At 42.4% G+C, this 24,231-nt stretch overlaps 1 protein-coding gene across 2 annotated transcripts; it reads right to left on the bottom strand.

Annotated features, from left to right (window-relative positions):
• Window positions 1-5,410: 5,410 nt before the first annotated feature.
• On the bottom strand, window positions 5,411-22,859 carry scarb2a (scavenger receptor class B, member 2a). Of its 2 annotated transcripts, XM_069706530.1 has the most exons (14): window positions 22,817-22,859; window positions 21,728-22,327; window positions 17,304-17,461; window positions 17,044-17,191; window positions 16,485-16,679; window positions 15,826-15,917; window positions 14,672-14,791; window positions 14,155-14,333; window positions 12,399-12,517; window positions 11,673-11,746; window positions 11,507-11,558; window positions 11,254-11,406; window positions 10,097-10,144; window positions 5,411-9,773 (listed from the first exon to the last, which is right to left on the bottom strand). In XM_069706530.1, the coding sequence occupies exons 2-14, from the start codon at window positions 21,848-21,850 to the stop codon at window positions 9,642-9,644; spliced, it is 1,593 nt and encodes a 530-aa protein (XP_069562631.1). In that variant the 5' UTR covers window positions 21,851-22,327; window positions 22,817-22,859; the 3' UTR covers window positions 5,411-9,641. The 2 variants fall into 2 exon arrangements, with proteins under 2 accessions (XP_069562631.1, XP_069562632.1); XM_069706531.1 differs by lacking the exons at window positions 10,097-10,144; window positions 22,817-22,859 and having other exon boundaries at window positions 21,728-22,806.
• Between the last annotated feature and the right edge of the window lie 1,372 nt (window positions 22,860-24,231).

Below are 24,231 nucleotides of genomic sequence, written 5' to 3'. Positions count from 1 at the left end.
AGGGAGAGTGAAGGGTTGGTTGGGCTCCTCATTATCAGGCCTCTCAGTTCCTTCGCGGTGAGTGAAGAGCTCCAGTAACTCTCTGTTATGTCGTGTCCAGAAGGCCGGGCTTCTAGTTGTTCCAATGGACCTGAATAAATCAAGTTCATGCTTGGGTCACTTCCAGGTTTCACTTCCTCTCTGTGTTTGTCTGGTTTTGGTATTGGTGTGTCATAGATTTTGATATTGTGTGTCTGTCATCTCGTGATGGTGCAAACTGAAAACAGATGTCATCATCCTCGTCAGCGGAATTGAAACTTTCCGGTTGCACTCTGATGAGTCATTGGTGTCTGAAGCTTACTGGTACGCTGAGGTTCCTCTTCCTCTGCTTGTGAAAGGAAGCCACAAGGGAGCAAGAGATCTCTGTGGAGCGTTCGCAGTGGCCCATCACCTTTCTCTGGTTTCAGAGTATATACAGGCACGTCTCCCCTTTGCTTGGTGACCAGGGATATTGTTGGTTGCGGAGATTGCGAACTAAGACCCGCCAATGGGATTTCTCTTGGTTCTTTAAAGTACCCAACATACTGAGTAAGGTCCGGTTGTAGCGCTCTACTGGATTTCCTCTGGGGCGATACGGACTGGTTCGAACCTTCCGTATCCCGAACGGAGAACACAGTTTTCGGATGGTATGTGACTCAAAATCTCTTCCCTGGTCACTGTGGAGTCTTTCAGGAAAGCCATAATGGACTAAGAAATGTTCCCACAGGCACTTTGCTGCAGTGCTGGCCTTTTGGTCTCTAGTAGGAATGGCTACAGCGTATTTGGTGAAGTGATCAGTGATTACTAGTATGTCTTTTGTGTTCTTGCTATCAGGCTGGAGTGAGAGGAAGTCCATGCAGACTAGCTCCATGGGCTCCATGATCTCTGTATGTTCACAAGTGGAGCCGCCTTATCAGGCGGTGCTTTTCTGCGAACACACCTCTCACAAGCTTTCACTTTACCATCAATGTCTGCGGCCGTCTTAGGCCAATAGAAGCGAGACCTCACAAGTTCTGGCGTGCGCTCAATTCCCTCTAACATCACGAGCCATTTCTAGGATACAGTGCACCCAGAAATGTTTGCAACAGGTCATTTTTTGAAACAGCTGACTGGGACTTTTGGATTGCAGTAATTGTTTCTTATTTTGACAATGTATATGCAGTATTACTTAAATTATCATTATGCTATGAAATTATTTGAGTAAGATAACAAATTACATATGTTAATTCTAAAAAAAATTACATTGGGTGTTTCTTGTGTAAGTGTATAACTTATATCCCAAATTATTGTGCCTTCCACCACGGCCTTTAAAATAAAGAAAATGGCACGAAGAAGCAACCGTGAAGCTGCATGACAGCAATGAGGAGACTGATCAGTGTTCCTGGGCAGTGACACATTTCTAGTGTAAATTTGCTGCACAATGCAATATTATAATATCTTATATACATATTTCCCCTTTTTCTTTGCTGCAGAATGACTCCATTGAAACAAGGAGAGCCTGCATACTGAAAGCATTATTGGTTTACCTCAAAGAAGTGAGATTGCTGTTCATACTTTCATATCGATGTGACGGGTTGCCTTGTTTTTAATAGTCTTTGGACAAAAGAGGTCTCAGATCTATCAGGCTTTGAATACGTGCACAATATTTGTTAGAAAATCAGTTCGCTGATCGTTTGGATCCAAACTTAAGATTTGTTGACAACAAGAACAATATAGAAAATTGTTACACGAATCTGTTAACACAGCCAGAAAGATAATGACCATGCTTGCACAGTAAAAATCCTTTCTTACTAACATTGAAGCAGTTTGTAGACTGTTTTTTGAAAGTATAATATTTTTGATGGAGCAATTTAGTTTCCCAAATCAAATTGTCTGTAAAGCTTGTTTCATTTCTGTTGTTGACAACTGATATCGAGATACCAACAACAGTTAATGTCAACACTAGAACAGCTACACTGGATGTACTAGAGGTATGGTAATCTGGGAGCTAGACATTATTTAGCCTAAAAGAAAATGTTTTTTGTTTGTGTGTGTTTTTGCTAAATGTCTTATTTGTTCTGTTTTTGAGGATGTTTGAGGACAACCAGGAGTCTATAAAACAGATGATCCTGGGAATCTTTGCCATACAGAAGGAAGGTGCAGAGCCCAGATGACCTGGAAGACGTTGGGATAATCATCGAAGGTATGGCAACATCGCAAATGCACTCGCCCTTTCTATTTGGGCTGCTGTACTCATTGGATTTGAGCTACCCAAAAAGCCTCCGGTACACATTTGAAGCCCGACAGAAACCTGTCATGGAACTGGATGGCAACCACCTCTCAACAAAGGCTCAAGTACTAAAAAACAACCCGTTCGATCACGTTGACAGACTGATAAAAAAAAAAAAAAAAGACAAACAAAATGCTGAAATGGGTCGCGGATATTTTTGGGCGGCTGTCAGTACATCAGGGCGGCCCACCCAAATAGGTCTATGTGTGGGAAACACTGTCAATCGTTCTAACCAGGGAGAAACTCAGTACCGGTTAACGAGCCACTGGGAGCTTATGAGCGACGGGCCGTAGACCTCTCCCTTGGTGACATCTGGTAAATTTTGGAGAAACAAATTAACAATTCGTGACTTAAATATCAAAGCGCTCCTTCCCTGGCAGACGACTGACTGGCTCAGCAGAGGACAGCTTCATTATTATTACTATTGCAACGACTAAACAACTATTTACATTTTCAGCAGGGTATTTGACCTTTTGATATTGCTCCACGCTCAGTGTCATCGTCATGTATTGTCACCGCTGTGTACTGCACTGTGCTGTCTCTGCCACATGGCTGCTGTTTGTCTATCGTGTTGTCTTAATGTCCTGTTTGTCTGTTTTTAAAGGCCGGCCTCTGGGATGAATAAAGTTTTTGGGATAAAAATGAATTTTAATTGAATTCAGGGGGCAAATGACTGACTGGCAAATGTGGAATATATCCAAGTACATTTACTCAAGTATACTTTACTCAAGTACGATCAAGGGGTACTTGTACTTTACTTAAGTATTTCTATTTTCTGATTCTTTATTCTTCCACTCCACTACATTTCAGGGGGAAATATTGCACTTTCTACACCACTGCATATATCAGCCCATCTAACTTGTGTGATACCTCAAGGGTCCATTTTGGGTCCAATTCTGTTTCTATAACATCTGCTGCCTCTTGAGTCTGTCTTTAAAACACACATTACCCATCGTTTACATACCAAAGATACTCACACATACCAACTGCTGCAACTCGACTCCGCCTCTTCTCTAAACTGCTTGGCTGATGTTAAAGCTCTCACAAATTTTCTCAATCTCAACGAAGATGAAACGGATTTTGCGGCCGAGTCCATCTCACCTACCAGCATTGTCACTTGATAATATTTAATCTTGTCTTGGTTTCATGGCACCCTGGTGTAAACCTCATGTAGACAAACTGTGCTGATTCTTCTTTTAAATCAAACTTGCAGATTAATCTGTTGCCAAAGCCAGCTTCTTTCAGCTAAGAGTTTCAGCTAAGGTCAACCCCTTCATTTCTTTAAAGATCTTAAAGGTCACTGTTTCTTTGAGGTTCGACCACTGCACTTCTTGAAAAGGGTGGAGCACTTACATCCCAGGAGCAGCTGGTTCAGAGTGCTGCAGCGAGGCTCCTGACTGGCTCACGTAAGCTTGAGCACATTTTTCCTGGTATCCTTACACTGGCTACATTCTCAGAATAGGATTAGTTTTAAAATGTTTGTGCACAGGTGTTTAAATGGAGCAGTCCTGGCTTAATCTGTTGGACACCTACACCCCCCATCTCCTGCTCAGGTCACCGGACGAGCAGCTTTTAGTTGTTTCTAGATCCAGATGGACTCCGAGAGGCCGACTGAGCTTTCTCAGCCAGAGCTCCAAAACTGAGGAACATCCTCCTCCTCCTCCTCCTCAACCTCACTACTAGAGCCCAAATCTTAGTTGAAAACACATCCACTTTCACTTTTATTTCCACATTAAGCCCAATTTAATTTAAATTTTACTTCTGTGTATTCTAAAGTATTATTTACTGCTCGTTATTAATTTCTTTAATTTTGTTTTATAGATTATTGTGTTTTTAATGGCTTAGGTGATTCAAGTTTATGAGATGGATATAATGTTTGATGTTGTGCAGCATTATTGTTCTATTTGAATGTGATAAATAAAACTAACTTGACTTTTCAGATAAATTTGTTAATACATAAAATACACAAACCGTTTGTTTTATTTGACAACAATATCATGAAATTAGATGAAAGCATTAAAATGTTATTTTCTTCAAATGAGCCCTTAATAGCTACATATGGAACGGGACCCCTTCCACTGTGTGCGCTACGTTACACCGCCATGTTTGTACATTAACTGATAAAGGAGACCTTGATTCTAGAAAGGGCTTTTTTGTTGTTGTTGCGAGTTGCTCGACCAGCATGTATTCTCTTACATTTACACTCTTAAAAGGAGGACAATGAGGTGAGGGAGGGTTCAGTGCAATCTACAACCTCACCACTACATGTCACTAAATCCTACACTCTTGCTCCTTTAGTTTCTGAGCAAGGTCCAAATTTCTGAATTTATAAAACCTAGAAAACAGTTCAATAGAAACATACAGAACCATCCAAGAAGTCATTTCAAAAAGGGGAAGTCAAACCGCACAAACTCAGCAGTCCGCCTTCACCAGAAAATGACAACGTTGGTTGTTTAAGAGGGTTAAAATGACCTTTACGTTAGCAATTAACTATCAGTGGTCATAGTAATCATAACAGGAGCAATTAGGGAAGTCGTGTGCATTATAAAGAGTCCATGTAGGAAGGAGGTCGGGGGGGGGGGTTGCATGGATCCAACAAAAGACTTTCAACCAGGAGACCGCTGCTCAAAACTAGTCAAGAATTAATTATTTCGACTCATAAGTGAATTTATGTCACATATGTAATGTCAAACGCACATATCATAATCTGCATCACAAACAATTTAACTTCCCAAACAAAATGTCAATTATTTTAACACAAACCAAAACCTTTTCTTTGACCTACCCAAGTATTTTTGGTGACAAAACCAAACTGTTTGTTATTATTTATTCTCACCATGACGACGGAGTTCTGGTGTGTCTGTCGCTGGTCTCCCAACTGTGATATAGGCTTCAGCATTTTGTTTTGGCACACAAGCTATTCTGTCATGCAGGTATCAGTACAAGTTGCTCCTTTAGAGGGCGCAGAAAGCACACTTTTAAAAATAGGAATTCAAACAGATGATTTTTGCAGCAGGAGGTTTAGCCAAAAACAGCTTATCCGGGTCCTTTTATTGCCACCATTTGATTTATATTTCATTGTCTGAGAGAAGACTGTTACACGAAAGACAGCAGACGAGCGGGTAAACTTTGCACTTGAACGCAACTTTTATTTTTTTGCAAATACACTAGAAATGTTTACAAAAGCACTGTAGAAACATCTGTGCAGTGTAAATTATCAAAACTATAAATGAATATTACTTTGAAATCATTTTGCACCTTACATGACAAGGGGGATTGTCATTTTCAGCAGCAAAACAAATTAGTATATCTCATAAGGAAATGCCTGTTAGTGACTTGAAAATATGGACATGGGGAGATGCGTTGTTACAAAGAGCAAATTAAGGAAAATAATGGTAACGGAAGGATGGTATGGCACTAGTGCTCATCCCTGAAGGAGGGTTTCATTCATCTAGATACGTTACACAGCATCGATGCTTTACTCAGTCAAGATATCAGCCTCCCAGTAAATCTCTCCAGTATTGACATAAATGGTACACCGCTCCACAAACACGACTTCTCATACTCATCGAACACAAACACCCAAAACTTAAACCACTCATGAACACTCTTAGAAACTCTTTACAGGACTGTTCCCAGTGGGACATACTGGTCCATCTTTTACACTTTTTTGAATTTTCAGTGTGAAAAAAGTGAAATGATCAACAATGAAATGCGCTTGGATTCTAGCTTAATATTACAAAATAAATCACACTACAGGACAAAAAAGAAAAGAAAATACTCTGACAAGAGTGAAACTAACAAAAAAAAACAACTTAAATTCAGGAAACATAAAAATTGTGGCCCCTTACAAAACATCCACAATTTATTGAACAGAACACTGTATTGCTTTGTCTTACATAATACTGAGATTATTGTCTGCTCATTAAAGAGCATTGATTACTTTTGTTTGTTTTGCAGTGGATGAAAAAAAAAAAGAAGCAATACCCATCAAACATTAAAATTCTCTTCTTCCTTGTGCCTTGATGTAAAAGGCACATATACACATGTGGTCACGCTCACAATACTGCTGCAAATACTTCACAGAAGTGGTGGCACGATTACAAAAAAAAAAAAAAAATTTAAATAAAAAAAGGTAGGCGGTGGTTTGTGGCACAGCCGTTATCGCAGAGAGTAAACACAGCGCCGGGGCAGATCTGTGTGGGTCATCTTTGGTCAAGCAGGGACGAGCCAATGGGCCTGAAGGACCGGACTCAAAGGTCAGTGTAGTAGAGTGGAGAAGAGTGATGGCTCGGGTGTGTTTGAACAGCAATACACACACACACACACACGCGACTCTCTGGATTAAGGTCTTTCAGGTTCAAGTCAAGATGTTTAAAAAGGTAAGTAACGATTAACTGTGAGTTTGCACAGAGCGGTGGTCGCACGCATGCCGGTGGAATAAAAAAAAAAGGCCTTTAGTGAATTGATTTGACTTCAGAGGAAGAGTTCAACATTGTTGGAAGTATTCGCTCTGTGGCTGAAGAATGTCGATACCACTGTCAGCACCATTAAATGAGGCTGGAGCAAAGACACGGTTAGCGTAGCTTAGCACAAAGACTGGAAACGGGGAAACGGCCAGCATGCAACCAACACCTATAAATATCCCTCATTTCTCTGAAACTGTACAAAAAAACAAAATGTAAAAACAACTGCTGAATTATTACAATTAAATGCAGTAACTTGACAATTATTATTTTTACAGTTTGTTTTTAACTGAAAAAACAACCAAGACACCACATATCAACGCGGGAGCTTTAGAGGTGCTGGTGCTTGGTACCGTTGGACAGAACCAGGCTGGCCGCCAAGATAACCGGCTGTAATCTTAATGGATAAAGTGGTATCTTACTTTTCACTAGAAAGCAAATAGGTATCATTTCCAAACTGTTGCCTTGAAGGTCTCTCCACCACAGTGTTATTAAACCCAGAATCAGACTTCTCAGATGGTGCTGAAGTGTCTCACTCCTTTCGGGCTCCTCCAGCAAACGGTCACGTTCACTAATCCCATAATAAAAACCCCTAACGATACATGTGATATGGTCCGATCACCCGCTATAAGAGGAATGAGTGATTAAGTGTGATAACTCTACAAAAACGTTGCTAGTGATTACTTTATAACTGCTATTTCCAATAAATGGCAGCAAGCTTTGGGCTTTGTATCTTGTGCTCAGGTGTTAAAGGGTTGGCAACACAAGAAGCCTTCAAGATTTTAGGACTTGAATAAAAAGCCTCTGTGGGTCAACCTGAAACCAAACGCCAGAACATTATGGTAAATACCCCACATACAAATACAAGTCCATAGGTTATGGCATTTTTAGCAGCAATAACAAATACAAAAGTATATCAAAAGAAGACACTCCATGTGCTGAGAAGCAAGTAACATAGAGGCAAGGATGTCTGCTGTCCTTTCACAACCACATCCTTCACAAGCAATACTAGCCAGGACAAATTGAAATGTACTGAACATATGGACCACCTGTAATTGAAATAATCAGGACAAAAAAAATTAAAAAAAAACAAAAAATCCAAAAACAATACAACAAAATTGAAAATACACAAGGGCACAATTTCCAGGCAAAGTGCAGGGAATTTTCCACATTGACAATATTATGGCCTTAAATTCACTTCCCACTGGCGACCACCAACGGGCATGACGTGTGACGAGACGAGGGAGGTGAACAGAACTGGTCAAATAAACGACATGAAACTTAAGACAAACAGCGATTCAAGTGCTGTGTGCCGAGTTTGCCTGAATGCGTACAGCTCCTTGGCAAACCGAATGACTGCACAGCGGCGAGTGGGGGGCGAGAACTCCCCACTCTTTTACGTAGTCACGGCACTTGACAGTGTCTTTGACAGATCTGCTGTAAATCACAGGAACAAAAAAAAAAAAAAAAAAAAAGACAAAACCCTAACCTGGTAGCCTTGTGTGAGGACTGGTTTTAGCCATCCTAATTGTGCTTTCTCTAATATGTAACAGTGTAGACGAGCAGGAGCGGTCGACACCAGAGCAGAGTTAGTGTCTTTCAGCACACCTAGAAGGACTGCTTGCTGGATTTTGGTAAGAGGTATCGCAACAGCTCCTCTTTACATATGTACAACAGCGATCTCCAGCTTATGTGAACCATGTCTGAGCATAAAGAACACGCTGAACCACTGTAAGGCAGAAAGCAGGTTCAAGTCTCCCTTGTAAGTTCTGTGGGTGTTTTTCTGTCTTCCTTTTTGTTTTGGATGTGTGATGGAGCCTAAAGGTGCAACTTTGTGAACAATTTCACAGCTAATTAGTTCTCACCTTCACTAAGGAGGAGTTTTAAAAGGAGGTTAGGTCAGTTTTTTTTCCTTTTTTAACTAGTGTTTTAGGGGAGGCGAGAAGGAGGGAGGAGTATTTCAGGTGTCACACTACACCGTGCCTGCAGTAGGAAAAATAGTTGCCCACTGTCCATCAAAACAGGACACCGAGGTGTGAGATAAAGGTGCACACACACATCCCCTAACAGAAACTGGAAGTGTGATGTGTGTGTAGGTATGGGTGCACTAAATCATCTTAGGAAAAAAAAAAAAAAAAAGGCAAAATGTTATAAATAGATTGGCTCAGTCTGTTTTTGTTTTTTTCCCTCTTTTCTCCTTACAAAAAACAGCCTTTAGCAAATCCAGTCAACCCTCTGAGCCCAGGAGCTCAGAGTTTTGTCCTAAAGATTCAGTTTACAGATGTGTTTTTTTTTTTTTTTTTTTAGTCTGTTGGCTTGAAGTTCTCTCCTCACGTATGATGGACAGGAAAGAGCAAGAATACAACTGGAACAACACCCACTGTTGTTCTTGTGAATGCTAAATACTCTTTGAGCCTTGTAAGCCGGCAGAGTCTGCTCAGAAGATCATGCATCCGTGTGCGACAGCGACACCTATGCTACCGTGTTCCCTCAGAAGAATTACGGAAAAAGGCTTGTCCCGGCCGAGCCCACCCAGGGTCCCTTCACCGTTTAGGGCCGACCAGGACGGAAATGAGGGTTAGAGTGTGGGGGTTGGTTGTGTTGCAGTACTGCAGGCAGTGAGGGCCATGCTCAGCAGGTAGAGTGGAGGAGGGCAGACAGTCATAAGAGGGCTCAATGAGAGGAGCGATGTCTTTGTTGACGAAACAATTACTGGGGTTTGTGTCCCACCGCTTTCCCGATCCTCCCCACCCCCCCAAAAAAAAATTTTTTTTAAGTGAAAATGAGTCCGCTGTATTTGCGAAACCCCACCGCGGTAGTGTAACACCCCTGTGCTGCTCCCTCAGCCCCCTTCCTGAGCTCCACACTTTTGGGGAGGGGAGCCTCGATCAACACTTCTGCGCCTCCACTGGAGACATGGCAATGTAGGAGCCGTTCCTCATCGGCTGGTTGGCCGGCGTTTCCGACGGCTCGTCCGGTTTGTCGCTGACCTGAGTGTAGGCCGTGTCGTCCTTCACCGTCTGAGCCGGGAGAGGACAGAGGGTGTTAGTTCAAACCACAGAAGTGGCACCACGTCAAAATATTGTGTTGTAACATTAAAATGGGACTAAAATGCGTTGACTGAAATGTTGACAGTAAACCACTACAATCCAAATGTGCACCAGTTACAACAAAAACCACTACAGAAAACTGTAACTTAAAAGCAAAGCAACCAATTACACTGAGGCGAGAACTTAAAAAGAATATCATGTCCCATAAAGATAATTAAAATGATAATAATGAGAGATGATGGATACCAAATTAAAAAGGAAAATAGAAAAACAAGGCAAAACTGAAGACTTACAGTAAAAGAATGAAAAGCTTCAGTAAAATCAATACGTTTTACTTCATTCTAAAACAGAAAAGGAAAAAAGGGGGGTTACAGAAAATTAAAATTAGAACATGGTTAATACAACACTTCTTCACATTGCAATTAAGCACGACTTTAACATTCCTCTCAATGCAAAGCTAAAGGCCTAAATTTATGTGTCTGTTAAAGGAATAGTTTTGGGAAATATAGCTATTTGCTTTCTTCAAAGTTAGATGAGAAGATCGATACCACTGTCGCTGCAACTAGCAGCTAGTGAGCCCAGCTTAGCGCAGAGCTACCCTAGCCTGGCTCTGTCTGAAGGTAGCCAATTCTAATTACCAGCACCTCTAAAGGTCAATTATTATAACTTGTTTAATTGGCAAAAAAAGCTAATATAGTAGGTGGTGGCGGGAGGATTTAGTTTCCTTGGACGGCGCCAGGCTAGCTTTGGTTTTTAGTCTTTTAGCTAAACTAATCATCTCTTGAATGTAGCTTCATATTCTGCATACAGACATGAGACTGGTATCAATCTTCTCATTTATTAAGCCCTTCTCATATTCCCCAAATATCAAATTATTCCTTTAACATGTTGCGGGCCTTCCTCTGCGAGGTGAATGACCTGAACTACAGTAATCTGAAAGGGGCGAGGTCAAGATTCAAACCCTGCATCCTGCTCTACGACTGGAGACAACAGGGGAACATGAGCTGTACAGCTTCCTCAGGTTATTCTACTCCAGTGAACTGCTGCCATGCTGCCTCAGCTGCACTGACCAAAAGAAAACTAACACACTTCTTCTTTTCAAAAGATGCATCGACGTGTTAGGAAACATTCAGCGAGAAAAAAAACAAAACACCATTTAATCGAAAATTGTGTAAAACTGCTCATGCCGACTTTGCTGCGCAGAAATCATGCAATGTGTTAGTTTTGGGTTAAACCAGTGCGGCTTATACAGGAAACTGTTAACCATGCAAAAACACAGTCAAAGACTTTAACGTTCGCGTTTACTGTGACTTAAGACTACCATCTACCATCTGGCTACGTCTCAGTTGCGCTGCGAGCTCACGTCACCGGCCGGCACACACCTCGCACCAACGTCACCGTGTGGATCGTTATATACAGTCTAGTCCGCAGCAACAGCGGCGGTGCCTACCTTCTTCTGGCGGTTTCGGCAGAACAGGACGACGAGCACCAGCAGCAGGATGATGCCGATGGCCACGATGAGCAGGGGGAAGTTGGACACGAGTGTCACGATAAGGAGCAGCGTCCTCATCTGTGATGCCGAGTCATCGTCAATAGTCGCCGTCTGGGGTCGGGAGAGATCCCAGTATTGATTTGCAGTTCACTTACGGTTATTGGTTGGGTTCAGTGTGTGCTAATGAAGGGCGGGAGGGGGGCAGCCTTACCTCATTGACAAACATGATGGGGAAAATGGTCTCGTTGATGAACTTGGTTTTGCTGCAGGGGCAGAAAGTGAGAGACACGGGGCGGTCAGGGGCGACATCTGGCTCAACATGTGGCCGAGTGTGGCAAACAGCAAAGTAGGTCAGAGTGCAACAGAGTTCGACTTACGGGAAGCCTGGGACTCTCTTCAGAATGATATTGAGCTGGGCCCTCTTGCAGGCACGAATGGGAAGTCCTGTCGTCTAGAAGAGATACAAAAAAACCCCATTTTATTTCCTGTTGTTTCTGATAATTCCTCCACACTAGAAGAAAACTGCAGTCTTAAGCAGCAACATCGAGCTGGATGATTTAAACAAGACTTTACATCTAGAGAAGATTCAACTGGCTTTAAGAAATAAACATTCAATCATTAGAGGCTTTCGTTCACAGATATACAATAAATGTTTGAGGGTTGAGGTGGATATTTGTTCTTTGTTGCTTTTGTTGTCAGTGTTCTCTTTTTTGTATTACACATCCTTTGGCTTTATAAATCAAGTGAGCAACACCGGCTTCATTGTTTTCCGTGTATGCTTTAAATATGTATATAACTATGACAAAAAAATGCATGTCTTTTCTATTTTCTTTCCTCCTTTCTATGTATATTTTCCCTCTTTTCTACCATTTTTTCTATTAGATCTATCTATAAATATCAATATATGTAAATCTGTACAATTTAAATCAAGAAGTTGCTGGTTATTTTGAAAAAATTTTTTTTTTTAAGTAAATTATTATATATATATATATATAAAAAGTGTTTTAAAGCAAACAAAGACAAACAGAGCTATTAACTACAGATTATGAGCTAAACTATGTTCATTTGCTCAAGATCACTGTTCAGTGAAGTGTTCGACATACCGGCTGCAAGTCGAGATACGTCTCGTGTTCCTCCTTGTTGGGGTTGAGCCCGTCGACAGCGTTGATGTAGACGGGGTCGGCTTGATAGAAGTGGGGGAAGGACACCACGATGGGGGCACCTTGAAGGAAACGAGTCGGAGAAACACATTTTGTACAATAACATAAGTCAAAGGAGATTAAGGAAGAAACGCGAGATAAGATGCAGCACAATCTGGTGTTTGCGGTCAAGCAAAAATTGAGTTGAATGTTGAAATGATAAGAGAGCAGCTGATAGCTAAAAACTGTGTTTCAGGGTTTATGGAGCCTAAATTCTGATTAGCTGACACAGTAAAGACAAGAAGCTCTGATCAGCCTGTCTTCACCTTTCATTTGAATAAGAAAACTATCTGTAACAGGCTTATGAAGGCACTCCAGAGATCTGCTATGAAAGATACTGGGTCCTCGGTCAAAACAAAACTCTCCTTGTTTTTAAGGGAAACTTATTAATTACCTTCAGACAACCAAAACAAAGCCGAATTTGTTAACAGATTATTTTAAAACTCCCGTCACTGTTCAGCAGGAAATTAAATACAAAATGAAATCATTCTGAAAAAAAAAACACCCAGATCACAAAGTACTACATTAACACGTCCTCTTCAGAAAATGGCTTCATGTGACGGCTGGAAGTAATCAATAAACTGTTAAGTGTATCAAATGGAAACAAATTGTGAAAACACAACTTTTCAGGGCCAAACATGACGTCTTTATAATGTCGTTCTACCCGATCGAAAGCAGAAAAGTTCAAGAGATTCAGTTTACAGTTTTATACATTTTATATATGCCTTAAAAGCTTTCTCTGCCCAACAAGGAATTCAATTCTCAGGTAAAAATCCCTGACATCTTTATTATATGCATTTATCAATTTGTGAACTCTAATTAGTCAAATGTAAAGATACTGAATCTAAAAATACTGCTGCTGTGGCTAAAATGGACACAATTGAAAATAGGTTATGATAAATGTTTGTATTTTTTGCATTAAAATGCTATATTATATGTGTTCTGATAAATACGTAGAGGCTGTGGTGGCAGAAATAAAGACAACATCAAGATTTTACAGTTATTTTTGTGGGTGAAGCTTTTTTTTTTTTTTTTTTTTTACCCCCTCACCGAGTTTCCAAATGACACCACTTTGCACATGACAACAAGGCTTGATGCCGATTGGCTGCCAGTATAGCATCACACAAATTCCACCAATCAGGTGTGCTTCCCTCAAATGAATCAGAGGAAGTGATGCTGACAGCCAATTAGGTTTGAGTACAGTGAGTTCAACCAGCACCAACATCCTTTTTTTTTTTTCTCGTCAGCGTTTTCTTTCACTAAAGCATGTTGTAAAATCATAGAAATAATACAATGATTTTCTATACAAACAGCAAAGTCCAGCAGTTCCAGTAGCATATCTTTCAAATATTACCACAACATCTTTATGGGTCACTGGGGATTGCCTTATCAGAGCAATCACACTCCAGTCAATGACCACCATAAAGCACTTCAATAACCCCCACACACAGCGAGCACAGTTAATCATTCAACCGTGTATCGAGTCAAATCTGGCATGCTCAAACAGTGGGAATGTCAGATACCAGCCGGGTATGCAGTGGCCGACTGAAAGGACATTTTTTTTTCGGGGGTAGAGAGGGGGGGAAACTGGGTCAGGCTCTGTGGTAGTTGAGGAGGGGGCTGACTGGGGGGAGGGGGGGGGGAGGGGCGGTGCTCCTACCTTCTCGACAAACGCTCACTTTCAGCACCCCGGTGCCGAGACAGTCTCCAGCCGGCACGCAGAAGCCCGCGTTGGTGGGGTTCTTTTTAGGGCTCATGAGGACGTCACTGGGGGGTGCAAAGCGGTACGCCTGGATCCCCTTCACCTCCACGTCCTCCACGTAGGCCAGATGAATAGACCTGAGGAAAGACAGAGACAGACTACTTTAGGGAATCAAAGTCAAACTACAACAGGACGTCTAAACAAAGAGCAAATCTACTCCGCAATCATGATCATTTCCTGTGTAACGATTCCTTCAAGCCTCCCTCCTTCAAGCCAAACTCTCCCCACGTGTGTTTTGACTTAATTGCGAGTCTTATCACAAGCTGTAATAATTCATGTCCTTATCAGTGGATGAATGTGAAAGAGTCAGCCGGTATTTCCTGACGTGAATCTCTCCGTGGAGATTTTGGTCCTCGCCCTGCCAGGATGATTTAACTGTAAACAAATTTGAGGCCATTCGAGCACACGTACATACCTGCAGAGATCAGCAGCGAAGATGTAAAGCAGCTCGTTCCTGTTTATCAGCGGGTGGAAGACCGCGCCGTCCGTACCGTTGATCATGTTGCTCTGGTTGGAGGACCACCAAGACATTTCCCTGTCGATCAAAAAGAAACAGGTGATATTAGGGTTGGAAAGTAATTTACAAATGTACAATTTTAAGCAACTTTTACCGTTTACAATACAATTCAGAAGAGAAAAGTCCATTTCACTAAACTGGTCTTTTAGCAGTTATTATTTTTTTTTCAGGTTGTTCAAGTTTGACAATTGTCACAAGACTATTGTTTGCAACAGAACTTATTGATTTGACTACAAAATATCAGTAAACATTGAAAAAATGCCAGCTTTAATTTCCCTACACTCCATCTTTAAATGTCTTGTTCACTTTATGCTCCTGTATGACAAAGGCAATTTTAAAATCCCATATTTCAGAAGCTGAAACCAGCAAATGTTTTGCATTTTTGGGTGAAAATTGGCTAAAATGATTATATTACAGTAACTTTTATATTGATTAATAGTGCAGCTAAAGTTAGTCGGACCACTAAGCACCAAATACTACCGAAATGTCAAAGATATTTATTATAATTTATGCATCTTAACTTCTTTCCTTTCCTTCCCACAAATTCTCTCACGACCGCTTGGATTTATCTTGTGACCGAAACCCGAGAAAAATCTCGACCTTCACCAGCTACAACTATAAATTGTCATCATATATAAAGATATAGAATATTACACACCAGTCCCGGCGGCTATATTTGTGCACAACAAACACTATATTTTCAGTATATTTTCATGCTTTTACTTGAGTATCTCTGCATTGCTGTATTCCTACTTTTACTTGGAACTGAGTATTTTTTCACCACAACTCTTCCAACAAATGCAGACACAGCCAAAGTGCAAAGTCACATCAGATATCCAAACATTCATTTTGCAATCCTGCTCTACTTCAGTTCAGGGAGCAAAGGCTTCCTCCTCTGGACTTCTGGATACACGTTGTGAAACGAAGTAAATGTGAATGTCATGAAAGGAAGGAAGAGGAAGCCCTGTGCTGACTAGAAAGTGTTTTCCATCATTCAGTAAAAGGGAAGCCGTTTTATTTTCCTCAGATAATTGACTCAGCGTAATATTCACCTCAGGCCATTCCATGTGTCAATCTTGCCATAATCCAAGTAGTTCTCCTCGCCGGTGTGGAACACAAACTCTCCTTCATGGGTGCCGTTTTTCTGTGAAGGCGAGACGAGACACGAGGTTCAGACAAAGCTGCTGTGACGCAGCAGAGACGGTGACTGTCAGAAACACAGTTTATGTCGAAGGAATACTACTTTGGACATGTTCTCGGCATGCCCGTCGGTGCCGGCATTAATGACCGATTCAAGTACACAAAAACAAAAAAGTGACAAGAACTGGTGGACGCTTTCGCATCAAGTGTTTCTACTGATGTTTTAGAGGGTGTCCTTCATGTTTGAGGCCAAAATTTACAGTTAATTTCCCTGCCAGCTCATCTGCTAATTAATACTTATGATACTAGATTTCTCATTAACGGGCCCATAAATGCACTAACAGGTCTTTTTAAGCCACATGGTTGGTAGTGTCATCACTTGTGCCAAACTGCAGACGTTGCTGTATAAATAGGAAGTATGTGCATGCTCCATCAGCATGCGGCCAGTTTCACTTCTACATAACGTCACCACAGTCTATGGTGTCGGTAACCCCTGACAACCAACGTGTACAAGCTTCCCTACAGGTTTGCGCTCTAATAAAACATCAGGAGCAACAAAACAAAAGCTTACCTTCCACATGAGCCCGAAGTACTCGTCCACGTCGGGCTTCATGGAGTGGACCTTGGTGAGAAGAGGGTCTTTGAAGCCCCACAGAACCTCGTGGACGGTGCGGGTCATGAACACCTCGATGCCCAGGCTGTTCATGTACATGGATACCAGCGTTCGCAGGAAGAAGGAGTAGGAGTTCAGCTCGTTCATCACCGCCTGAGGGACAAAGACAAAGAGAGGGAAGAAAACATACAATGAGAGAAAGTAAATGCTGGAGGCGACGAGTGAGAACACTCCCATCGCACACACGGCGCAGTTTGTTTGAAGACTTTATGCCTTCCGTGGGAAAAGGTCATTAAAGGCTGCATTAAAAATCACTTGGTATGTTAGTGTTGGCCCTGATGTGCCTGAAGTTTATATGTCCAAGACACGAAAATGTCACAATAAAAAACTTGAGAGACAATGGAATGGAATAATAAAGCGGAATAATGTTGTGTGTGAGGAAAGAAAAGAAACACACACGGAAATCATATCTACGCGTCAGCAGGCTGCTGTGAGTCAAAATAACATGTTGTCTCACCACAAATGGGATGTTGACTGTCCTGACGACGTCGACCTCGGGGTTGCCACAAGACTTCTCAGGCACAAAGACAAAAGATTTGGGGTTGAGGGCGTAGACCTTGGTGCCGTTCTCCAGGAAGGTGACGTTTTCCCGGGGCCGGTATTCCCTGGTGCGGAAAGGACGTTGGTCAGTGATTTCACACAATAAAAAAAAATTCCAAACAAGGTTTTTACAAGCACGGCTAAAATGTTAAACACATTTTTAAGAAACAAACTTACCTGTAAGTGTAAGGTCCGATCTGTTTCACCGCTGCCTTCCCGCCTGCCAAGAACTCCTCCGCATTGCTCACATTGAAGAAGTAATACTCCATATAAACAGGTGGAGGAGGATTCTTCCACGATTCAAACACTTGGCTTTTCTCCGTTAAAGTCATTTCCTGTTAACAAAAGAGGAAAATACACATTCAGATTGAGAAACAGCAAAATAAGAGTGTCATCTCCCAAAGCATTATGTGCTGAGATTTATATTGAGCTCTGAAAGTGATGACAAATGCCGTTGGTGTCCCAATTTTTTTTTTTTTAAGTGGGCTTCACAATTTTGAATGAGGTCCGAGAGCAGACATGGCACTTTTCTACAAGGAGCTAGTGCCGGGCCAGGACCCCAAAAAACCCAGAGAGAAGCAGAGAAAAGTCCTTCATAGCTGAAAAACCAACAAGACAGACATCAAAAAAAAAAAATGCAGTCTCTGACTTCAGCAAGCCTAGGCAGGAATCTGACTGCAGGCTGCCAGTCAGCCGACACAACTCAGCAGCATGTTGGAATGATAAACCATCTGCAGCACGAGCTGTCAAACTGAATGCAGGACATCAGGTGAGTTTCTTGCATCCAGTCCGGGCAAAATCGAAGCAACCAGAAAAGGTTGAAGCTGGTTTCACTCTGAGGGATTTTCCACATGTTTTGGCTGCGATCATTGTCGAGCAAAACAAGGCTGCAAATGAAAGCTAGTGGCAAGTAACTGTGTGACACAAGCTTGGCTGCCACATGTCCCAACATGTGAAACGGTAATGTTTAACTGAAGCGCTTCTGACTGGCACCGTTTGTTGAACGGGAAATAATCAAACTTCTTCCCATTCTTTGGGGTATTTTTAAGGTCAGGGGAAAGGAGAAACGACCACACTCCCTGCCCTGTGTCTTTTTCACGGTGCAGTTCCTGAAAACCTGCTTCCATACTGAGGCCACACATCGTCTTTCTGAGGGTTCTCAGGCACTTAACGGTTGAGAAAATAAAGCTTAAGGTGTGGCTTGCACTTCCTGTTTTGGTTTAAGCGATGGTTTTCTGACTTTTGTTGCAGCTGCTCCTCTTTGCTACTTTACAAAAGCTATAATTACACCTGAGGGGGGTCAGCCAGAATATCCCCCTTGATAAAAGGTGGACACGCAAGAGTCAAACACATTCCAGCTGAGGAGAGTAGGCTAATTCGAGTATGTAAATATATGAATTTTACTTTTTCAACAAAAATAATTGGCTGCAACCAACAATTATGACAGAAAGGTTCAAAAACAGGAGGAAAAAAAAAAAAAAAAAAAAAAAGGCTCTTCAATTTCCCAGAGCCCAAACTTAAATTAATAAAGTAACTATCTATCTATACATTTGTTGATCACATAACTGGCTAATCATTGCAGCTCTAGTGGGGTCTGCTGTACCATTATGTGACCGAGGGTCTTTAGCATGTCAGCTTCAACCCATGAAACCATCACAGTCACGGTAAAAGAGTGAATAATCAGTTTTATTTTGACCCGACAGCTGCGTAGCCATTCCTCAAGAGACCGAGAAGACTCACTTAAAATAAGAACTGGAGGTATTTATGAAGCGGGAATCTCTTGAGTCACAATGATTTTGCTTCTTAATTAAGAGCTGGAGTGAAACTAGATAGCGCGAGAGGCGGGTATGAGAGTCATGATAAGTCAGTGCACCGTGGGGGAAACATGATGCCAAACCAGCAGAAATTACATAAATTTGTTCCCATTTAAAACAAAATGCAAACTCTGTCACTTTGGAAACCGGCCTCGATCTCGTCTGTCCCCCCCTCTCCTCCCCGCAGGCTGACGTGTGACTGCATGAATCCCTGTTTGCCAACCTTGAAAAAAGGACTTTCAAAAGGCCTTTATCATGGTTACATGAACATCATTTATCTCTCACAAAAAACATGTTCAATCACAAAAAGGAAAACAACTAAGGGACAAAGTGGAGAGGTTTGTCAGTGCACGGAAAGCCGTGTTGCGGCTGAATGGAACTGTGCCTTAGCCAAACTACTTCAGGCACAGCTGAGGTGTGGTGTGACAAGATCCTGCTTTGATCAGCAGAAGATTAAAAGAAAAATACACAGTTTAAAAACAAGAAAATCATGTGTCCGTTCTTACAACTGCTTCCTGTGTTGAAGATTTTACAATCCCCGCTGCATTTTGAGCTCTAACACACTGTTTTACCAGCATGACCTTGTTCTTGAAGGCCTTTTTACGTCTCCTTTTGCAAACAGAACTAAGAGGAGTGGCATAAGTGGGTGTTTTCTTTTTGTTTTCTTTTCAATTCTGTCATCCGAGCTGAACGATTTGGGATAGGCCAAAGCTGCAACAACAACAGCAAGGAATTAGGAGATTGCTCAAAGGCTAAAAATCGTGCCCTCAAGGCCAAGAAGTCGGTCAGATTCTTCGCATGGCTTTTACGCCGCTTCCCTCCACACCCAGCCGAGTCGGTGTACTGGAGGTAGATTTGACTTGTCATTATTCTAGAGAGCCACATGCAGCATCAGATTAGATAGATTTTTGGAGTTAGTTCGGTATATCCGGGCCAGCCTAATTCAACGGGAAGACTGAGGCAAAAGAGGATTAGCTATGCTGTCATTTCATGTAATCACCGGCCACATCAGAATTAGGTCCCCTGTTGATGAACCTTGACTGACTCTCTTTAATTTGGGTCCCCTGGGATGCTGCCGTGACTCAGATTGAGAGAAAAACTAGACCCAGACCTAAATCTAATTGCAGGAGGGGTAAACGTTGTCAGCAAGGCAGCTGCTTCTCAATCCTCAACTTGGACAAACAAGCAAGTCCAGCTTTTCTGCTGACCCTTTTTTCTTCTTCTTCTTCTTCTTGCAACTTTGCAAGAAGCAAAACAAGCAAAGATGTTTTGAAGTGCTCATAATGAGTTGCACACAGCATCCAGTGCAGTGATTCATGTCAGTAAGAGGCATGTGAGGTATTTTGAAAGGGCAGAGAGCAGCGAGCGGGTCCGCAGGATGTGAGGGTGTCAGTTGCCAACAGCCCCGAACCCATCGGGCTGGCGCTCCCATCACCCCTACAAGCCCTAAACTACAAATAACAAGCAGGAAGTTCATAATTCAGATTGACTAATTGAGTAATGCCTCCACCAGTCTGCAAATATAGAGACACATTTTAGAAAATGAAGTAAATAAAAGTTCGGCATGACTGCTTTCCACAACTAAACCGGTACAGAACATCAACTAGCTCTAAAATGACGTTTGTATGTTGAATAACTGAAGCGATCAGCGCCTTGATTGATCGGAGACTCAGTCCAAATACAGCAGTAGATAAAAACAAACAGCAGGGTTTAGAGTGCACATGGAGTATCACTGAAATACAATTGATCTGGAGTGATGAGGATTCATTAGTCACATCATTGCGGATCTGTCTGGTTTATCCAAGTTGGATGTTTGATTAAGTGAGAGGTGGGACGACTGACTCCCACACCAACCTGCTATGGAGCCATCTCTGAAGAGTCCGGGACTCCCTGCCCACTCAACCCGGCTCCCTTCCCCCATCAGACCTGCCTACCTCCCCCTCTGCCCAGATTTCTACTACTACTACTACTACTACAGCTGCTGCTACTACTACTGGTGACCATCAGAACAGCAAACCATCACTAAGTCAGTCTATTAAATCTGTACCAACAGAAACATGTCATTAGGTCATGCACCCAGGACTGGGCAGGTTATGAAAACGCTGCAGTACCAGTGAGAAAACAGAAGACATCATGCTTTTGCCCCATTTTGTAAAGGCAAACCCGTTTATTAAAAAGGTAAACGAACCCTGTGACGATTGGTTAAATCATATAAACGCAGCAGCTCCGTCAATACACGTTAAAACGAGGTAACAATGGCAGTAAATTGTGGTAAGGTCACGACAGACTCACCTCCGAGAGCCACACAATCCTAAATCCCCTTCAACGTGGGGCTTGAAGGGGGATTTTCTACCTACAGCGAAGCGTTTAGTAGGTATTTTGTTCAATGTTAAAAACAAGACATACTGATAAATCATCTGTCTTTAATGCAAGCTCGGAGAAAGAAAAGAAAAGAAAAGGAAAAAAAAAAAGGTGCCAAAGCTTCACACGCATGTACCGGGACTCACAAACTCGGATCATCAGGGCTCTGGCTTCATCCTGCAGAGCTGGAGGTGCAGAATGCAGTAAAAACACACATTACTACCACCGTGAACACCGTTTACTCACCCTGGCTGATCTTATGACCCTGAAATCAGCAAAGAGAGGCTGAATGCGCATGATTGGCCACTGCAGAGGAAACGCTTTTAACATTTAAAAAAAAAAAAACCCAAAAAAACCCGAAGTGTGGCAGCGGGGAAGATGTGCGAAAGGAGAGGAACAAACACTTAAAACCGTGAAGAGACGTACCTTTTTTAACCGGCTGTGGATCAGTGTTTGGAAGACTTGAGCCACGAGCAGAGCGATCCCCACTATCAGGAGGTGAGCGCACACGATCCCGGTGGCGTAAATGGCACAGGATCTTCGAGCCATGATGCCGGGCGTGTTTGTGCTGTCCTCACGGGCGGACACAAAACAAAAAAACAACAAAAAAAACGAAACTTCACTGAAGTCGATGATAACTTCCAAAAAAAAAACCGTATCTTTAGCTGAAGACAGCGAGGGCGAGGAGTGGGACCGTGAAAAGCCTCGGGTTCGCCGTCTCCTGAGCAGCAAGCTGGGATTTAAACTTCTCTCTTCGCCGCCCCGGCGTGGGTTGTTTTTTTTTTTTTTTCCACCGGTGAGGCTGAGTATCAAAAAATATTGGCACTTTTTTTTTTTTGGAGTAAATAATAAAAAGAATCACTCAAACCTGGCACATGAAGAAGAGGACAGACTGAGCTGCTCGGAGGCGCTGGTGAAATGAAACGCCAGCTCTCAGCGCATCGGGACGTAGAAGAGCTGTCCGCCGCCTCCCCTTCCTTTACGCATTAATGAACCCAGTCAGGCGAAAAGCGTCGTTTTGGGAGGCTGCATGGGCGGTGGGTGTGTGTAAAGAGAAAGAAAAGGCAGTGATGGGGCTTCTTTCTTTTTTTTACATAGCTGATGTCACAATTTTAAACATGCATATAATAAATCTAGAAAACAACGTGTTTTTCATATATATATATATATATATATGTCGCTATTTGTGCGGCTTTCTGCACACTTTTAGCGCCTCCTAATAACTCGGTGAGTTTATGACTTTACTGGTGATTATATTTCGTTATTGGCTCAATGAGCTTGCGGAACAACACGCAGGATGATTACAATGGGGGGATGAATTAGCGGCAGCGTGCTCATCCGCATGGACGCGCGGAGCGGTAGTATTTCACCGGGCGACTTTTTAACGCGCTTACCGGGTGTGTGTGTGTGTGTGTGTGTGTGTGTGTCGGTTATAATTTCATCGCAACATTAAAATGTCTTCCGTTTTCTTCGCCACACACTGAAGAAATGTGCACCCAGCAGGAGAACCGTTACCTTTTATAGGACACCCGCTCCCTCGCCTCATGGTGACTCCTTAAATAAGCACCGCGCGGACATGAATAATGTGCCATTCAAGCGACCAACGATCGTTGACGCGAGCCCTTTGTACGCGCTACACGCGCTTTCATTGGCTGCCGGCATCCCGGACCACCGTCTCGAGACCACCTCCTCTGCCCGCTGATTGGTCCGACGCTGGCGAGTGCGATGTTGAATTTCATCGACTGATTTCGGGGCGGGGCTCCTATAAAGGGGGAACCGACCGGCGCGATGCTCTCCACCGGCTCACTGCGGAGCCCGTGAACCCCACACATGATGCTGTAGTGGAGAAACCGAAAAAGAAAAAAGTGTCTGATATATGGCCCGCGTTACAGCCGCCGTGAGATAAACGGCTGTCAAATATCGATAAGACATGAATGATGGCTTTTGACGTCACGACTTGCTGCAGAGCAGGAAGAGAAGCTGATGTTGAACTGTTGAGACGTGGTGCTGAACTTTCTGACCTTCACAGAAATACTTAACACATTTCAAACGCGCGAATTGGAGCACAGATAGGAACAGGAATCAAGGTGAGATTTGATTTGGGTGTTTAGGGCCCTGATATTTTACAGGCAGGGAGAGGAACACTTAACTGGAACAACGTCACTTTTAATGATAATTAAAGTTCAGGCAAAAAGTGTGGCACCCAGCCAGAGGAGCAGAGCGCTGGGGTGCATAAAAACAAAGTCCAAAGCACGCCGAGGGGTCAGCACACTCAAATCTACTGACTTCACACAGGAAAATATGGGGACGGGGAAAATACACAGATGTTTCTGCTAAGACTTTCTCAGTGTGCAGTAATTTATTGCACATTTTAACATGACCTTCGAGTCAAACTGTCTCCTGAGAAAACAACCTAAAGATCTGATGTGCGCCGATGTATTGTGTTTGTTTATAAACGGAGAAGTTCTTTTGGAGCATCTTTCTTTTTTTTTTTTCTATAAATGATCTCTACCAGACTACAAAAATGAAGTGTTGCTCTATTGCACAGTTTACAGGCTGTGAAATGTCATTTGATACCAATTTTGGAGGAAACAAAGCTTGTATCTTTGGTCTTATTTTATGGTTTTACCTGCAAAATGTTGCAAAACGACTGGTTATGATCTGAATTCCCAATGTGACACGCAGAAAGAAAAACAGCGAAGACATTAACTTTGCAGCGACACTTAAACAAATCCATTTGTTTCAGCACAGTAAACGTGCGTCGGAGCTGCAGCGCTCGTCTGCTGGTTGGACAGTTTTCTCTGAGCGTTTGCTCCGGTGAATATGGATTTTTCTTCAAAGCAGATGGCTCATTTTTCAGTATGACTTCATAGAAGCTAATACAGAGACTTTGTTCACTGTGGTGATGGCAAAAGTAGGAAAGGAAAAAT

Source organism: Brachyistius frenatus, unplaced genomic scaffold, assembly GCF_029030835.1.
Source record: "Brachyistius frenatus isolate BFR_SWC_R1_liver_20210118 unplaced genomic scaffold, ASM2903083v1 Contig_63, whole genome shotgun sequence".
Classification (NCBI taxonomy): Eukaryota; Metazoa; Chordata; class Actinopteri; family Embiotocidae; genus Brachyistius; species Brachyistius frenatus.
The sequence above is the reverse complement of the archived record's forward strand: the minus strand, read 5'-3'. Positions and strand labels throughout refer to the sequence as shown.